This window comes from Ammospiza caudacuta, chromosome 12, assembly GCF_027887145.1.
Source record: "Ammospiza caudacuta isolate bAmmCau1 chromosome 12, bAmmCau1.pri, whole genome shotgun sequence".
NCBI classification, from domain to species: domain Eukaryota; kingdom Metazoa; phylum Chordata; class Aves; order Passeriformes; family Passerellidae; genus Ammospiza; species Ammospiza caudacuta.
Genome location: NC_080604.1, coordinates 635,212 through 649,939, shown reverse-complemented (window position 1 = coordinate 649,939; position 14,728 = coordinate 635,212). Strand labels below are relative to the sequence as shown.

The 14,728-nt window shown below is 45.8% G+C and overlaps 1 protein-coding gene across 1 annotated transcript in view; it reads right to left on the bottom strand.

Annotated features, from left to right (window-relative positions):
* Positions 1-4,846: 4,846 nt before the first annotated feature.
* The window catches only part of WNK2 (WNK lysine deficient protein kinase 2), an 85,178-nt gene continuing 75,296 nt past the window's right edge, over positions 4,847-14,728 (bottom strand). The window contains exons 28-30 of the mRNA XM_058812923.1: positions 13,944-13,988; positions 12,209-12,462; positions 4,847-5,188 (exon numbers count right to left, since the gene is read on the bottom strand). Coding sequence (XP_058668906.1) covers positions 4,847-5,188; positions 12,209-12,462; positions 13,944-13,988 — 641 coding nt within the window. The remainder of the gene's footprint in view (positions 5,189-12,208; positions 12,463-13,943; positions 13,989-14,728) is intronic.

Sequence of the window (14,728 nt, the reverse complement as noted above, 5' to 3'; positions counted from 1 at the left end):
AGAAGAGTGTGAGCTCCCTGTCGGAAGCCCTGTAGAGAGACCATGCCCACACTGCTCCACATGAATCACCCAAAATCAGGACAGAGGAGGGCAGAGCAAGAATTGGAGAAGGCAAGGAAACCTTACTGCACATGACACACAGTCAGAAACTGTTTCACGTGTGACTGTCTCTGAGCCAACAATTTCAACAGCATCCATGGAAAACTTGAGGGGAACTAGCTGGCAGCAAGGCAGAAAACAAGGCAAGCTTCTGCCATAATAGCTGCTATCTGATGATTAAACATCGATCTCACTCCAAAAGCCTTGAACCTTTTCCTTCATTGCAGTGGGGGTGGTGGGGGGAGTGGGGATGACAGGGAAAGCAATACTGACATCACATAAATTTTAGAAGGAGACTTTTGGTTACAATTCTCCAAAGCCAACTTCTAAGGCATATATGAAGACAGATGTTTTTCCTGCTCAAACACATACAAACCAAACAAAATCAACACAGACACAAAAAACATCCATGGGGTTTCTCTGGAAAAATTCTGCATGTTCCCAGACTTGACAGTAATGCACTGGGATTATGAAAAAGGCTCGAAGGGAAAGAGCTACCATTGGCAAAGCCAAGTTAAACCAATGATTCAAAGTATTAGTGATTTCCTTCCAAAAACACCAAACAGCTTCCCTGGAGGAAGAAGCTCATTTCGGGAATCCTGTCTCTTGGCACCCTGTTCCCAACACAAGTAACTGCAGGAGCACAGAGAATGCCACACCTCACCCATTCAGTCCCTTGTCTTGCCCTCAGCTAATGCCAAAGATTTCAGAGAAAAGCAGAAGGCACAAACGAAGCACTGTAAAGACAGATATGGAGTAATGGTTAAGTAGTCACAGAGTCCCAGAAGGGTTTGAGTTGGAAGGGACCTTAAAGCCCATCTCATCCCACTCCTTGTCCTGGGCAGAGACACCTTCCACCATCCCAGGTTGCTACAAGCCCCATCCAACATGGCCTTGGACAGGATCCTTTCCAGGGATCCAGGGGCAGCCACAGCTGCTCTGGGCAACATTTCCTCTTTAAATGAACTTCTCAAACTAATTTTTTTCTTTTTTAAAGGAATTTTAAAAATATTCCCTCTTTGAAGTTGTGGACTGGAGACCAGAGCTAAACATGCAAACAATCTGCAAGGGCCAGTGCTGCATCATTCTTTGGAGTGAAATCTGTTCCAGGGAGGTTGGATCCAGATTTGCAGAAGAGCCTTACACCACTGCAGTGTTTCTCCCTGCCATCTCCAGTGCCCAGCCCTGCATCCCAGATGGCAGATGAGCAGTGCCAATGGCAGCTGCTCCTCTCCAAGTCCACTCTTACTCCAAGCAAGTTGGGAATGCAGTGGGAAAGCAGGATGTGGTCATGCATTAAGATACTCCATCACCACATAAGGCAATCAGAGGGCCAAATGAAAGGCACACAGGCAGACTTCAACTATTTTCCTAACTTCCCAAAATGAAAACTGCAAAACTTTCCCACTGCTGGGTGGGTGACTATGGGGGTTAAACATTTTTTCAAGATTTGTATTACATTTCTATAACTGAAAGACTGAAAATCAGAGGATCTGTGAGCTCCCTCATTGAAACCTGGTATCTGAAGCTGAGCCTCTGTGCTGACTTCCCACATACCCCTGCAGCACAGTGCTGGCTGGGAATGTTGGGTGACGGCAGAGCTACAGGACATGCAGGACTGGAACCAGCAAGACCAGGGATTCTACCAGCAGCTTTGACCCATTTGCTGCATGTCGAAGCAATATTCAGTCAGGAATAAAACAAGTTCAGTTCTGGGATCTGTAGGGGATCTTTTTAGGTGCAGTATGGACCCCTCAGGTCTGTCTTACTCTTGGCTCACCTTTTGCTCAAGAAGTTGCTCCATTTATTTAATCTCATGTCATTTGCTTAATTGCCACCTAGGTCAGAGCACCCTGTGACACAATCCTCACAGCCAAGGGCAAAACACCCATGGCTTGCAGTGAACAGCCAGAAGAGCTGCAGCCAAGAGGGCCATCAGGAAATTAAAAATCACGAGTACGACAATGCCAGCAACACATTCTGAGCTCCTGCTCGGCCCAGTGCAGCAGGCAGGTGCACTCCCCCAAGGCCCTGGAAGGTGCCCCCATGCCCTGCTCCCCAGCCAGCCCAGGGAGCACAGCCATGCAACGCAGCCACCCTGGGGCAGAGGCTTCAACACAGCACAGACAGCAAAGCCACACGGAGACACAAGCAGGAGTGCCACACCTGCGCGCCCTTTTCTCTTTTCTCCTGCAGCCTCACCCAATGATGGTGACTGCCAACAGGGTGCTGGCCACAGGACTGAGTTCCTCACACTGAAATGATGCCAGGATCCTTCAGGAGGGCTTCCCTAGTGTTTGCAGCTCAGGAGAGAGTTCATGGGCCTCTTTCCCACCTACCAAACTGAGCAGCCTCATGAGCAGCACCGCAGCCCCGAGGGAGCCGTGTGCTCCAGGGAAGCAGCTGAGGCTGCAGCCCCAGGCAGGGCTCAGGGCTCGGCCCCGAGGGGCCAGCACACACCCCGGGCACACTGTGGGGAGCACCCAACAACTGCTGCAGGCACCACATCTGCTCTGCTACACAGTCCAGGGACAAGAACGAGTCTGGAAAACAAACACAGAATTACCTGCAACAGCTGGAAATTGACACTGCTCTGTGTTTTAGGAAAACACTGGGTTTTTCACGCCATTTTCAAGCACAAAATGTTTATTTTTCTTTTTAATCTATACAATTTCTTGGGACTTTTAGTGCCACTGACTTTGTCAGTATACAAGGGATGGACTATACAGGCAATAGCAACATAAACTGTAGGATTCAGTGTGAGCTGAAGGGAACCCGGTGTGAGAACATATTTTCCATGTTTGCTCATGAAGCATACCGACATGAATCTAAAAAACCCAAACAAATTAAAGATACATGGTACAGAGAACAGAAATCTCTTACTGCAGTAAGTATTTTGCCCAGGCAGAAGACTCTGCATAATTGTCTATAAAATTCAATTCTAACTGAATTGATGGAATAATATATTCAAAGGGTACAAACAAAGTAATTTAGACAGGTATAATGCTTGAAGTACAATAGAACTATACAATTCACAGCTTGGCAGCACAGGACATCTCTGCCCCTCAGCAGAGGGCTACAAAATGTCATTGTGGGGCCTTTGGGTATGGCCACAGCTGGGTCCTGTGCCTGTAACGCTGGCCGTAGTGCTCAGGGAAGGAAGGAGACTTACCATGGCAAACCAGCTCTAGTGGTTACCTTGTGCCTTTACACTAAGTGCAGGTGGAGGCTCTATGCACAGTAAAATAGGAAAAAAGCAACTTTCGTACAGGAGAGAGGGGTCCGTGCCACCTGGAGCGCAAACTTGGGTAAAAACAAAGATAAATATATAAATAAATAAAAAAAAAATCCAAACAGAAGGCAGTGAGACACCAAATTTGAAGTGTCAGATATGAAAAAGAACAGCTTCACATTTTTATTCTGTTCTAGCATTACCACAGCTGGCACACCAAGGAGCAGACATCGCCCTCAAGCGCAGTGGCCGGAGCAGAACCCGAACGTGTGCTCTGCTCACACGGGCCCACAGCCACCTGCAGACACGGTCTGCTAGAATCAACAGCTCCATTACTTGTCCTCACTTATGGAACATGCACGAGCTTGTGATTTAACTAATTATAAAAGCACAACATAGGGAAAGGAAATGAAATCCAGTGTGCTGCTGATCCAGAGGAAAACAGCATTTGGTGCCCATTACAGAATTAAGTCGTCATCTCCAATGACTTTACCACAGGCTGGGGAGGAGAACGGTGAGCGCTGCCTGAAGCTGCTCCCCTGTCCTTGTATACACCTTCCTTAGATCACTCTGTAAATGCTCTACATTACAACGTACACTTCACTACTCCTCGTACAAACACCAACAATTTTACGATCAGTGCATCAAACAAGCATGTCAAACAAACCTCACCTCACAATTCTTATTTCTAAAAGCTTCAGAAGTGAAAATTCAACCCATGAATAAAAACAAAGCATTTACAGCAGAATGAAACTGATGCGGAACATCAACTGTAAACCTGCAATATCTTTGCAAATAAAAAGACCTCCAACTCACAAGCAGATTGTAAATAAAATACACCTTTCAAATAATTGTACATCTCTTTCCAGCTGGGACTGGAAAGCTGAGATTCAAGGCACTGAACTCCTGCATGGTTAGTACAATTTGCTAATTATCAATTCAAGTACAACGATGTTAAGGATCACAAGTGTGAAACGGAACACAAGGAATAAAGTGTCTTCAGCAATGGGACAGAAGCAGGTATTGCCTTGACAACAAATGATCTGTGGTGCCGCCGCCTCACAGTGATGGCTGATGCAGTGCATGGCTGTGCCCCGGGCCCGCCTCATCCCACACAGACCATGGCATGGACAGAGCAAACACTCCAACGTGACGGCATCAAAACCACCGGGACCCAGCGCAGGGTCACCCACGGCAATGCCACCCCCTGACAGGGTCACCCACGGCAAGGCCACCCCCTGACAGGGTCACCCACGGCAAGGCCACCCACTGACAGGGTCACCCGTGTGAAGGACCCCACGGCAGAGTCTCAGTGGGAGGGTCGCTGTGGCAGGGTCCCCATGGCAGGGTCCCGTGGCACAGTCCCATGGCAGGGTCCCCATGGCAGGGTCCCGTGGCACAGTCCCATGGCAGGGTCCCCATGGCAGGGTCCCCATGGCAGGGTCCCGTGGCACGGCCCCACGGCACGGTCCCGTGGCACGGCCCCGCGGCAGGGCCCCGCGGCAGGGCCCCGCGCTAGGTCATGCGCAGCCGCGGGCTGGCGGGCCGGGCCGGGCGCTGCAGCGGCCCCGGGTACATGCGCAGGCAGGTCCGGCCCGGCGGCGAGAAGCGCACGATGCCGGGCCCCCGGACCAGCCCCGGCTGCGCCACCGGGCCCGGCCACGGCACTCCGTACACGGGCGAGGGGAACACGGCTCCGTACTGACAGAGAGGCATCACGTACGGCGGCACCGCGCCGGCCAGGGCGGGCCCGGGCACGGGCAGGGATGGCGCAGCTCCAGGAGCTAATCCTGTGGGCATGGGGCAAGCCACTGGAACGGGGCACTTGCTCCCCAGTCCTGTCCTTACCGAACTTACCTACAAAAAGAGAAACACAACAAGTGTTGCTACAGGGCACCGCTCTCCCCGTGGCAGCCCAACGCCGGGCCCTGGGGCAGCTGCGGGCACAGGCTCAGGGGTGCCACCGTGTCCTTGGGCCCTTCCTTTGGGCTCATTTCTTTTTTCCTTTTATACTTTTGTTGGGGGGTTGGGTTTTGCTTTTGTTTTTTAAAGACAGAATATTTGGAATTTAATAGAAAAGGCTGATATGAGGCAGAGAGGAAAGTTACCTCAATATAACCTCATTGTTTAAAAACACAGGAAGCATCATTAAACAAGTGAAAATTAACACCCTCACATGTCCAAAGGAACTCAATGTTAACTTGTGATGAAAGTAAATAAACTTCACTAAATGCAGAATTAACCCAAATCCCATGCTCTATCAGCCAGCCTCAAAAGAACTTAAAAAATTCCAGCCCTTACTTCTGTACAAAATTGTTTCAGGCAGCCGCAGGGAGCTGAGGGTGGCACATCCCTCACGGTGCCTCGCTGCCTGGCGCTGCTGCTGTCGCGCCAGGTGAGCCACAGCCAGTGAGGACACAGCAGGGCTGCTCTGCCTCGCGGGCTGCCAGGACCAATTCCAGGCAGTTTTCTAAAATTCTATTAACATACACTTCAATTATTCAGCTTTGGCATGCGAGGGGCTGAGAAAGATCTTTCCTCCCTCAATATGGGATGAGCTTCCCAAATTACACACTCTGCATGACACCATGAGAACTGCTGCTACCCCAAATGACTGCAGCATTTCATTACATTTTTCATGTCACAGAATTTACAGCTTCCTGCCAGGGCTCCCACCAGGCCATCTATTTATGGCATAAGGAGAAAAGGGTGTTATTTAATTCTGGGAGTCTCCCATCAATGTGATATTTCACATTCAATTGATAAAACTGGGGTGAAGGTGGTATTTCAGGAGAAAAAATGAATATATGTTTAAGGTTGTGTGGGATGCTTACTCCATGCTTGTGATTTTAATTTCTCTTCTCAATTAACAATAAAAATTGCAATGTCCACCAGGACATCCTACTTTGGGGCATTAACTTCTGTTCTAAGGGCAATTTTAGAAAAATACAGGACTACTTGATGCTCTCCCTCACTTCCCTGTCTCTCATTCTCACCTGAAACCCGACTCTGATAGTGAACGTTGAACTGAAGGAGATGCTTCAGGACCATTAATTTAACACCAATAATGTTAGAAACCTCACCAAAATTAACAGAAACCAAAGACCAAGAAACAGAGGAATCAAGGATATATTTTTAAGAGCTGCAGACTTCTGTATGCTGTTATTAGATTATTGTTTTAGCATCCTCAAAATGGTGGTTTCCACTGAACTAAGCACCTGTGAGGAATGCCTACAGACGTTTATGAAAATGCTGCATTTTGGACAATGCTCTCAGGCATGTGTGGGGCTGTTGGGGTGCCCTGTGCAGGGCCAGGAGTTGGACTGTACTAGCAAGAGATTACTGAGATAACTCAGTGGCACTAAAAATGTGAGGTTACATTTTTGCCCTTTTTAAAATTAATTTGAAAAACCTTATTTTCAGCTCTTTTTAAGTCCTGAGAAATCTGACTCATTCCAGTTCTGAACTTTTTCCTTCTCAGCTGAATTCCTCAGCAAAGCAGTGGCTGCATTTAATGCTACGGATGTGTGACCAGAAAAAAACTGTCGTGCCCCAAACCCAACATTACCCATACACATTAAACCTGACAATGTCACGACAAACACACGTTAATGGTTTAACTTTGCTTCTTCTACCTTCCTCCTATGCTTCAAGTGAGCTAAATACACACTTTAGGAGCCATGGCACCTGGTTCTTGCATCTTTCCCTTAGTAGGAGCCTCTTGGGTATGGCCTTTTTTAACTATCACCTTTTTAACCAGTTCTGATGACTCAACACTGATGGAGGCCCACACATCCCATCAAATCCTGCATGGAGATGCTGACTGAAGCATCAGAATTAACATATGCCAGAAAAGCAGCCCCAAAGCTGTGGATTTCCCGGCTCCAGGAAAGCCATAAGACTGCGAGTCCCTTGCAGTGCTGTTCAAAGGGCAGCAGATGGACATTCAGGCAGCGATGAAAGAGGTTTGTGCGTCGCTCTGCTGGGTCACAGCTCAGCCCTGAACAGGACTGGCTCAGCAGCTCAAACAGCCAGGCTGATGTGGGGTGACAGCCAGGGACGTGCCTGTGCTGCACAGTGCCGTGTCCATGGCCAGGGCTTCACCTGAGGAGGAGCCTGAGCTGCTGGGGGTGCCCAGCCCAGCTGAGAGCCCCCGTGGGCTCCTGTCACACCTGCCTGGCCAGCTTTGGCCCTCACAGCATCCCCAGGGCCCCCTGTGCTCAGGAGCCCAGAGCTGCAGGCAGTGCTGAGGGTGGGCTCTCAGGAGAGCAGGATGTGCCGTGTGGGCAGGAAGGGAAGCTCTTCCCCTCCACTAGGCTCCTCTGCTGAAGCTATGAACTCCCTGAGCCAAGAGAGACAGTGGCACCTTCACCTGCCACCCTCACACCTCTGCTCGTGCCACCTCCTCACCTGCACCCAACTCTCCCTGCCCTGACAAAGCTCTGCTCTGAGCACCTGCACATGTCCCTGCAGGCACCAGCCACCAGCTCCTGCTTCCCCCACACCTGCCTTCTCCTGGCAGCTTTTCCTTTGTGGCTGTTTATTCCCCTTCCCCCAAATAATCACACAAACTCATTTAGAAAACAAGAATAATACATACACAGAGAACAACATACCAGAAAACAATGGTAAAAATGGAAAAACTTCACAAGACAAAGACTAGGGTAGTTCAAATATCCCAAATCTGTTGTTTGGACTTGTTATAATTTTTCCTGTGCTCTACCAGGCAAACCTCAAAATGCTACTACCCCCAGTGATACTCACAGCTCCAGTAGTGTCAAACTACACAGCCAAGCACTGGGTGTGACATACCAACACCATAAATACTTCTGGGTTTATATCAGAACAGAGGAAACCAGGTAATTCTGTTGTGAAAGCTGACCATAACTATCACAACCCATTTGAAAAGGCGGCATTTAGACAACTTTCCTTTTGCTGGCTACCCCATTAACATCAGTGTTTTCCTTCTGTATGGATCAGCTATTGCTGAAACAAAACTGAGTCACAGGGCAGACTCAGAGCTGGCTGCCAACATGAGCTGGTAAGGATGATAAAAGAGATGGATATCTCTTTGATCACTTCTGCCCAATCTGTTGAAATCCCAAAGCTTTTAGGCACTCCTGAAGGAGATGTGTGTGTGCTTTTCCAATTCCCTGGAAAACCTATTCAGACCAAGGCAGTGTTGAATAGTTTCAAATACAGATTCATTTTTTATTATTTTCCCAATCCAGCAGAGAGGAAGGCACAGGGAAGGGGCTATGGCTTGGTTTTGGCACCGTGACCATGTCCAGCCCGGCTGCTCCCGGCAGCACAGCCAAGCCCACGAGTCAGGAAATGCCTGCAGAGGTTCAGGTGCTGCTGAAGGTGTCCAAGCCCCCAGCTCCCATCACCCAGTGACAGACCTGTGTGTTTTCAGAAACAACCTCACTGTGCACTGGGAACATGTTTCAGCCTTTTTGGAGGTGATGTTTTTCCTGTAAAACCTGTGGAACTACACACAGCATGGAGAATAGAAAACATTTTTGCAAGCCCTTCATTCTCAGGCATCTCCAAATAGTGTCTTTAGGTACACAATATTCAGTATTCTTTGCACAGAAGGCAGCTCATATTCCTAAACATATTTCTTGACTAATGCTAACCAAAATACCTGTAAAAATTATTATTTCACCATATCTTCCCAAAGATCACATAGAGTAATCACTCAGGGAGTTTGACCTTGGTTCTAATATTTCCTGCTGCATTTCAAACTGCTGCTGCTGAGAATCTACCTGCATTTACATGCTTCATAAAACCATTTGAAAAGGTACATTTCAATGCTCCTGTGACACAAATGGATGAAGGCTCCTCCTCCTATGAAAGGTCTCCCCCAGATTTCTAATATGATCAACCAGGATTTGCAGGCAAATGGACTGGTAACTTCCACAGAAACAAAGCAGAATGTGAAGTTTTCCTTTACATGCCAATTACATTATTGCTGTCAACACTTCTGATGGCAGAGAATGAAAAGAAAACCACTCACTCTTATTTAACACACTACCAGTTTCTCTTCTATTTCCAGCCTTAAAGAGTAGCTTTCACTTTATTAAAAAAGAATATATTTTATTCACAGCAAACAATTTGCTGCTAGTGGCAGAAGGAGTCTTGAGTAAAAAAGAGAAAACTCAGGGAAGTGAGTTCTCTGTTCCAGGGGGAAAGAGAAGACTTTGAGTCAGCCACACAACTGCCCTGTGTATTTATAACAGTAGGTGAACAGCAAGAGAAAATTTTAAAGTAAAAAATGTATTTTTCTATTTAAATGTATAGATAACATTTTGTGGTTTTTTATTTGTTTGTTTGTTTAATGTATTTTTCATTGTGGGACAACTCCGTTTACTCCTACTCCTGTATGAAATCCTTTAGGGAGGAATTTCTCTTTACAATAATGCCCAGAGACAAGGCAGAAGTGAAAGTACAAATCCTGCCACCCCCAGCCCCTCATTTGTGACTATCACAAGGGACCACTTTTCCCAAAACAACAACAGCTTTTCCCAAAACTAAGCCCATGTGAGACAGCCCACCCTAAAAACTCTGTACTAGTTTGTTCCAGTTAAGAAAAAAAAAACAACAAAAACACAAAAAGCATAAGAATCACCTTGTTTTTTCCTACTTATCCAGCCTTTATTTTCAACATAAAACCTTATAACCTTCTCTGATGGGCTGGAAATCTGCTTAATGCTCCTTATTCTTTTCTTGCAAAGGCATTTTTGATCAAAAGAGGCGACAAAAGATGGTGTTACCAGATGAACTGAAGAAGTACATCCTGAGCTTCAGATTCTCTCTCTCTCTTGGAAAGCTATTTTTCCATCCTTTATGTGATTTCCCAAGTTCTTTTTGTCTCTCCAGTTGACTCAGCTGTGATTCACCACATGGCCATCTCCCCATGGAGCTCATCCCTCCGATACACAGGTTATTTGTCCAGCTGTCCACACTAGGAGTTCTCTCATGCTGCTCCCTTCCTCCTCCTTTGGCTATTTCTCTCCAACACCATGCAGCCTTCTTCTCCCTCAACTTCAATTTCCCAGTTAGGGCCAATTTCAGAGGGTACAAACAGCAAAACAATGTTGAACTCCCAAACCAACCCCTGTCAAACTCTTGTATATCATACCTGCCACCTGCAGCATCCTGTGCCATCTTTGTGGCCAAAACACTCAACAAAAATACAGCAGCAGTGTTTGCCATCTGCCCTTGCATCTCTGCTGCAGCCAGCACGGTCCTCACAAGGACTTCATGCCCCAAACCACCCCAGGTCTCACCCACCCCAGGGCTCCAGCTGATGCCACTCCTCCACACAACAAGGAACAATGCAAAATGAAGAGCAGGGAATCCCAACCTCTCCATGCTCCTAGTAAATCACCTCCAAAAAACTTCAGTCAGCTCTGCTGACTCCCTGGAACAACTGCCATGGTTGAGAAAGACACAAACCCTCCAAGACACAGTCTACTGAGATGGGGACATTCCTGTTGCTCTCACAGTGACACACTGCCTTCTCCACAGGCTTCGAGACAGAGACACCAAAACTGCAGGAGGTAAAATTAACCCTAAATTGATAGTGACAGATGATTTAAATATGTAAAATAACCACTCATTTCTCCAGAGATACAGGTGGGCAAAACATCCACATCTAATACTTCAAACTTCTGCAGCGGTCTCAGGGGAAAGATGCTGCAAAAAGTGCATCAAAAGAAAGTGAGAAGTGACTTAACAAAATCTGTGCCCTCCCCACCTCGTTATGGAAATCTTTAGTTTGGGTTTACTAGCACCAACTTTAACTTATTTTATGAAAACTCTTAGGGTGTTAAGTAGACATTGTTTACTCCTGAGCTGGTTAAAGCATTACTGAGCAAAAGGATTATTTACTGACTCAGGAAGCAGCAGGTACCAAAGCAGATGCACTGCTGAGGTTCTTGCTTTGGTACATTTCACCTCACCAACAACTACAGAGCTACTACTGCTACAGGACTTTTTCCTTCTACATCCCAAAAAGGCAGTGGTTTGCTATCCAGATCTAGTTCTCTTGCTTTTAGGAGATTACAAAACAGCTCCTCACTGTTATTTTCCTCTATTTTAGCTCAATTTGCAGTCTTCCAAGAAAATGAACCCAGCAAAAATCACTAGTCACATTACTAGTCAAATTACTCTCCAACTAGTGAGGAGATTTGGAAACCCAGACCAGGGTGGGCCAGAATGGTGAACTAGGATTCTGGACGTGTGCTCATTTCTTGCTGTGCTGCCTCTGTGTCAGCCCTCAGCAGCACTGAATGCAGACATGATGCACCTGCAATGGCTTTTTCCTGCTGCTGAGAACAGAAAGGGACCAATGGGGGCTTTCCGGTTCCTTATTTGTTGTAGGATACTTTGACAGCATTTCTGAGGATGGTATTGTCCAACAAGCAAGGGTCAGCACCCTCCCAGCTGTCCTCTCTCCCAGCACAGAACTCACTCCAACTCCACTCAAACAATGGCTCCCACCCACAGAGCCACCAGTCCCTGTTCCGAGGAAAGTTAATATTAAAGACCAAAAAGAAAACTTTACTAATAGTTGAAACTGAAGTTGAGCAACAGATGATAACGATTGGAGTATTGCTCTGCATCGCTGTTAATAAGCAGTTTGGAATTTTAAAATATATATTTATATATATATTGCTGCCCATATATCCCTTAAGATTATTCCAAAGGACAATTAAAAAAAATTGATTTAGTACTGAATGAAAAGAGCTGGACATTTATGGAAAGCATTTATCTGGAGTAATTTTAGTCTATGTCCTCCTCCACATCTGAGTTCTGCAAAGGCTGTCAGACACATAGCAAAAGGTATGTCCTTCAAGGAGGGCCACTTACTCCACATGTCTCATTCTGCATTTGCATGGGGTTAGCCTTTGGCTCCATGTCTTGCCTTTTTTGGTTCTGCTTCAGTTGGTTTAAAGAAGGTTTTGTCTGTGCAGCTCCAACAGTTTTGCTCGTCCACTGGTCCACCAGCTTGTGCAGGTCATCTGTGAACGTCCCTTTCTTGTTGTTACTGTTGTTGGCCTGAACCTGCAGCGTCGACTGCGGGAGGGGCTCAGGACACGTCACCAGGCTGTTGGTCGAGGATCCTGGAAAATCACACAGAGAGCTGAGATGGTGTCTCTGCCTTATCCCTGCAGCTCAAACCCCTTCTCACCTACTGCCACTCCAGTGGTGGCTTTTCGGATTTCTAACCCTCCCCCTCCTGGCTGCAGAACACCTTTGCTTAAAGAAATGGTCCAAGTCCAATGGGTTTGCATTTTCTATCACATCATGTTACCTTGGCTGTTAATTTGTCTTGGGTGAAATTAGAGACAGGGACTGAAGCCAGGAATGCAGCCCCATAAAGCTGACATCCCATACAACATCTCCTCAGACACTACCATAAGGGAGAGGGAGGTGGGATGTATTGCTAACATTGCAAGCATTTATAAAATTAATTTACCATTTATTTCACTTGCCTAAGTTTACTGTCCTCCTGGAAAAATGTTATTGTCACAGAGGTAACAGGCAGGGCTGGTTCCTGCTCCTCTGGGAGCCCACCACCTCTCTCGATGATGCAAGGACCATTCACATGGCTATTTGTGTATTTTGGGGGAAAAAACCCCATCAGGACCATGAAAGTATAGAAGAGAGAGGAGAGAGGCTGTAGTGGGCAGGGTGACCGTTTGAGACAAAGATAGAGAACTTTTGGTATAGATAAAAGCAGTCAGGAAGAGTACTGATAGAGATTTAATTCTGTATGTTCACTTCTTCCTAGAAGAACTAGTAAAAAAAAAAAATCTGCCCTTTTTCTGCTTAGTGACTACAAGTCTGACACAGCAAGCTCAACAGGGGACTGCAACTGAAGGAGTCTGAGTTTGACCTAAGCAGAAAATGTAAAGTAACTTCTCAGCTAACATACTTGAGACAGCTAAAGTTTGGAAATAAAGACCATCTCTCCAAGCAAAAAGTTCATAGAACTGTGGTAAAATGATTGTATAAGCAAACATGAACATGGCATATTTTCTCTGTTAATCAGTTACCAGCCAATGAAACCAAGTACACTAATTAGTCCTAGAGTTATATAAAGTACATTAATAACCTTTAAATGATCATGCATTCAACCTGCAATGTCACTTCTAAGTGAATACTGCTCAATTCCTTTTCCTTCACTTGGGGTAAAAGTGAGAAAAGTAAGGATTTTTAGAAGAAAGCTCTTCAATTGGTGTTTAATATTTCATGCAGCTCAAGGGGGCTGGAGTGGTTTTAAGCTATCAGTTCCTCCAGCAGAGAGCTGCAGTCATACAGAGGTGTGTATTTAGAGACAGACACTGGACCCAGTTCCCTGGCCGCATGCGTGCACGGTCTCACACACAGAACACCACGACTCTCTTGCAGCATGCAAGGTTCCCAAGACATCACAGCACATGCATTACTCTCAAAGTATCACCACTTATAGCCTAGCTTCTGGTAAGTGCATCAGCTCTAGTTATTAATCAATTAGCTTTTAGTAAAAAACAATAATAAAAAAGCAAAGAACATCCCATGCCATGAAGGAAATACTGAGAAACAAAAACGGGATAGTTACTACTACTGTGATCTTTGCCTAGACATAGTCGTTTCAAGGTGGACCCTACAAGGTAAAACAATACAAGACACACAGAATTAGGTAAGACTAAACACAACAAATCAGACGGACAAGCTTCTGTACTTTTAAGCAATCAGAAAGTAGTTATTATGCAAGAAAGGACAGACAAAGTCAGCAGTTCAGGTGAGTAAAGGAAGCCTAAATAACTCAAACCTTTCTTAATGTGCAGCCATTCAAAAGCTTTGGGAAGTACCACAACATGCCAAAAGCAAGGGCTCATGACTTAAAGATGCATTTGTTTGGTTTTTTTTGGTTGGTTGGTTTTAATTTTTTTTTAAATTGATTTTATTTTCCTTTTTTTTTTTTTTTTTCCCAAATTGCCTTGGCTTCCTAATAGAAGGTTTTGATTTGTTTCCTATTAATGCAGGAAATAATGTCAATTTAATTTGTGATTGGAGGCCAAAAATTCTTTCAGGAACAAGTCAAGCTAGTCTGGCTGCAAAGACAAACCATAAAACAACCCTAAAAATCTTGTTTTACAAGTCCAAAAAGATACATTGTTCTGCAGGTCTGAGGCCAATCGTTTCCAAATAGTTTATTTATAGGATTTGTGTCTAAATGTGAGACTCTGAACTTCAATTGAATGGAACTGTGAATGAGTTTCCCTTATGCCTTGTTCGAGTGCAGAAAAATAATCCGTCAGGGTAGCCGAGTTTTAATTTAACTAAACTACTTGTTTTTTTCATTATTGTCTCGTTCCATCATTCATCATGATTTTACAGCCT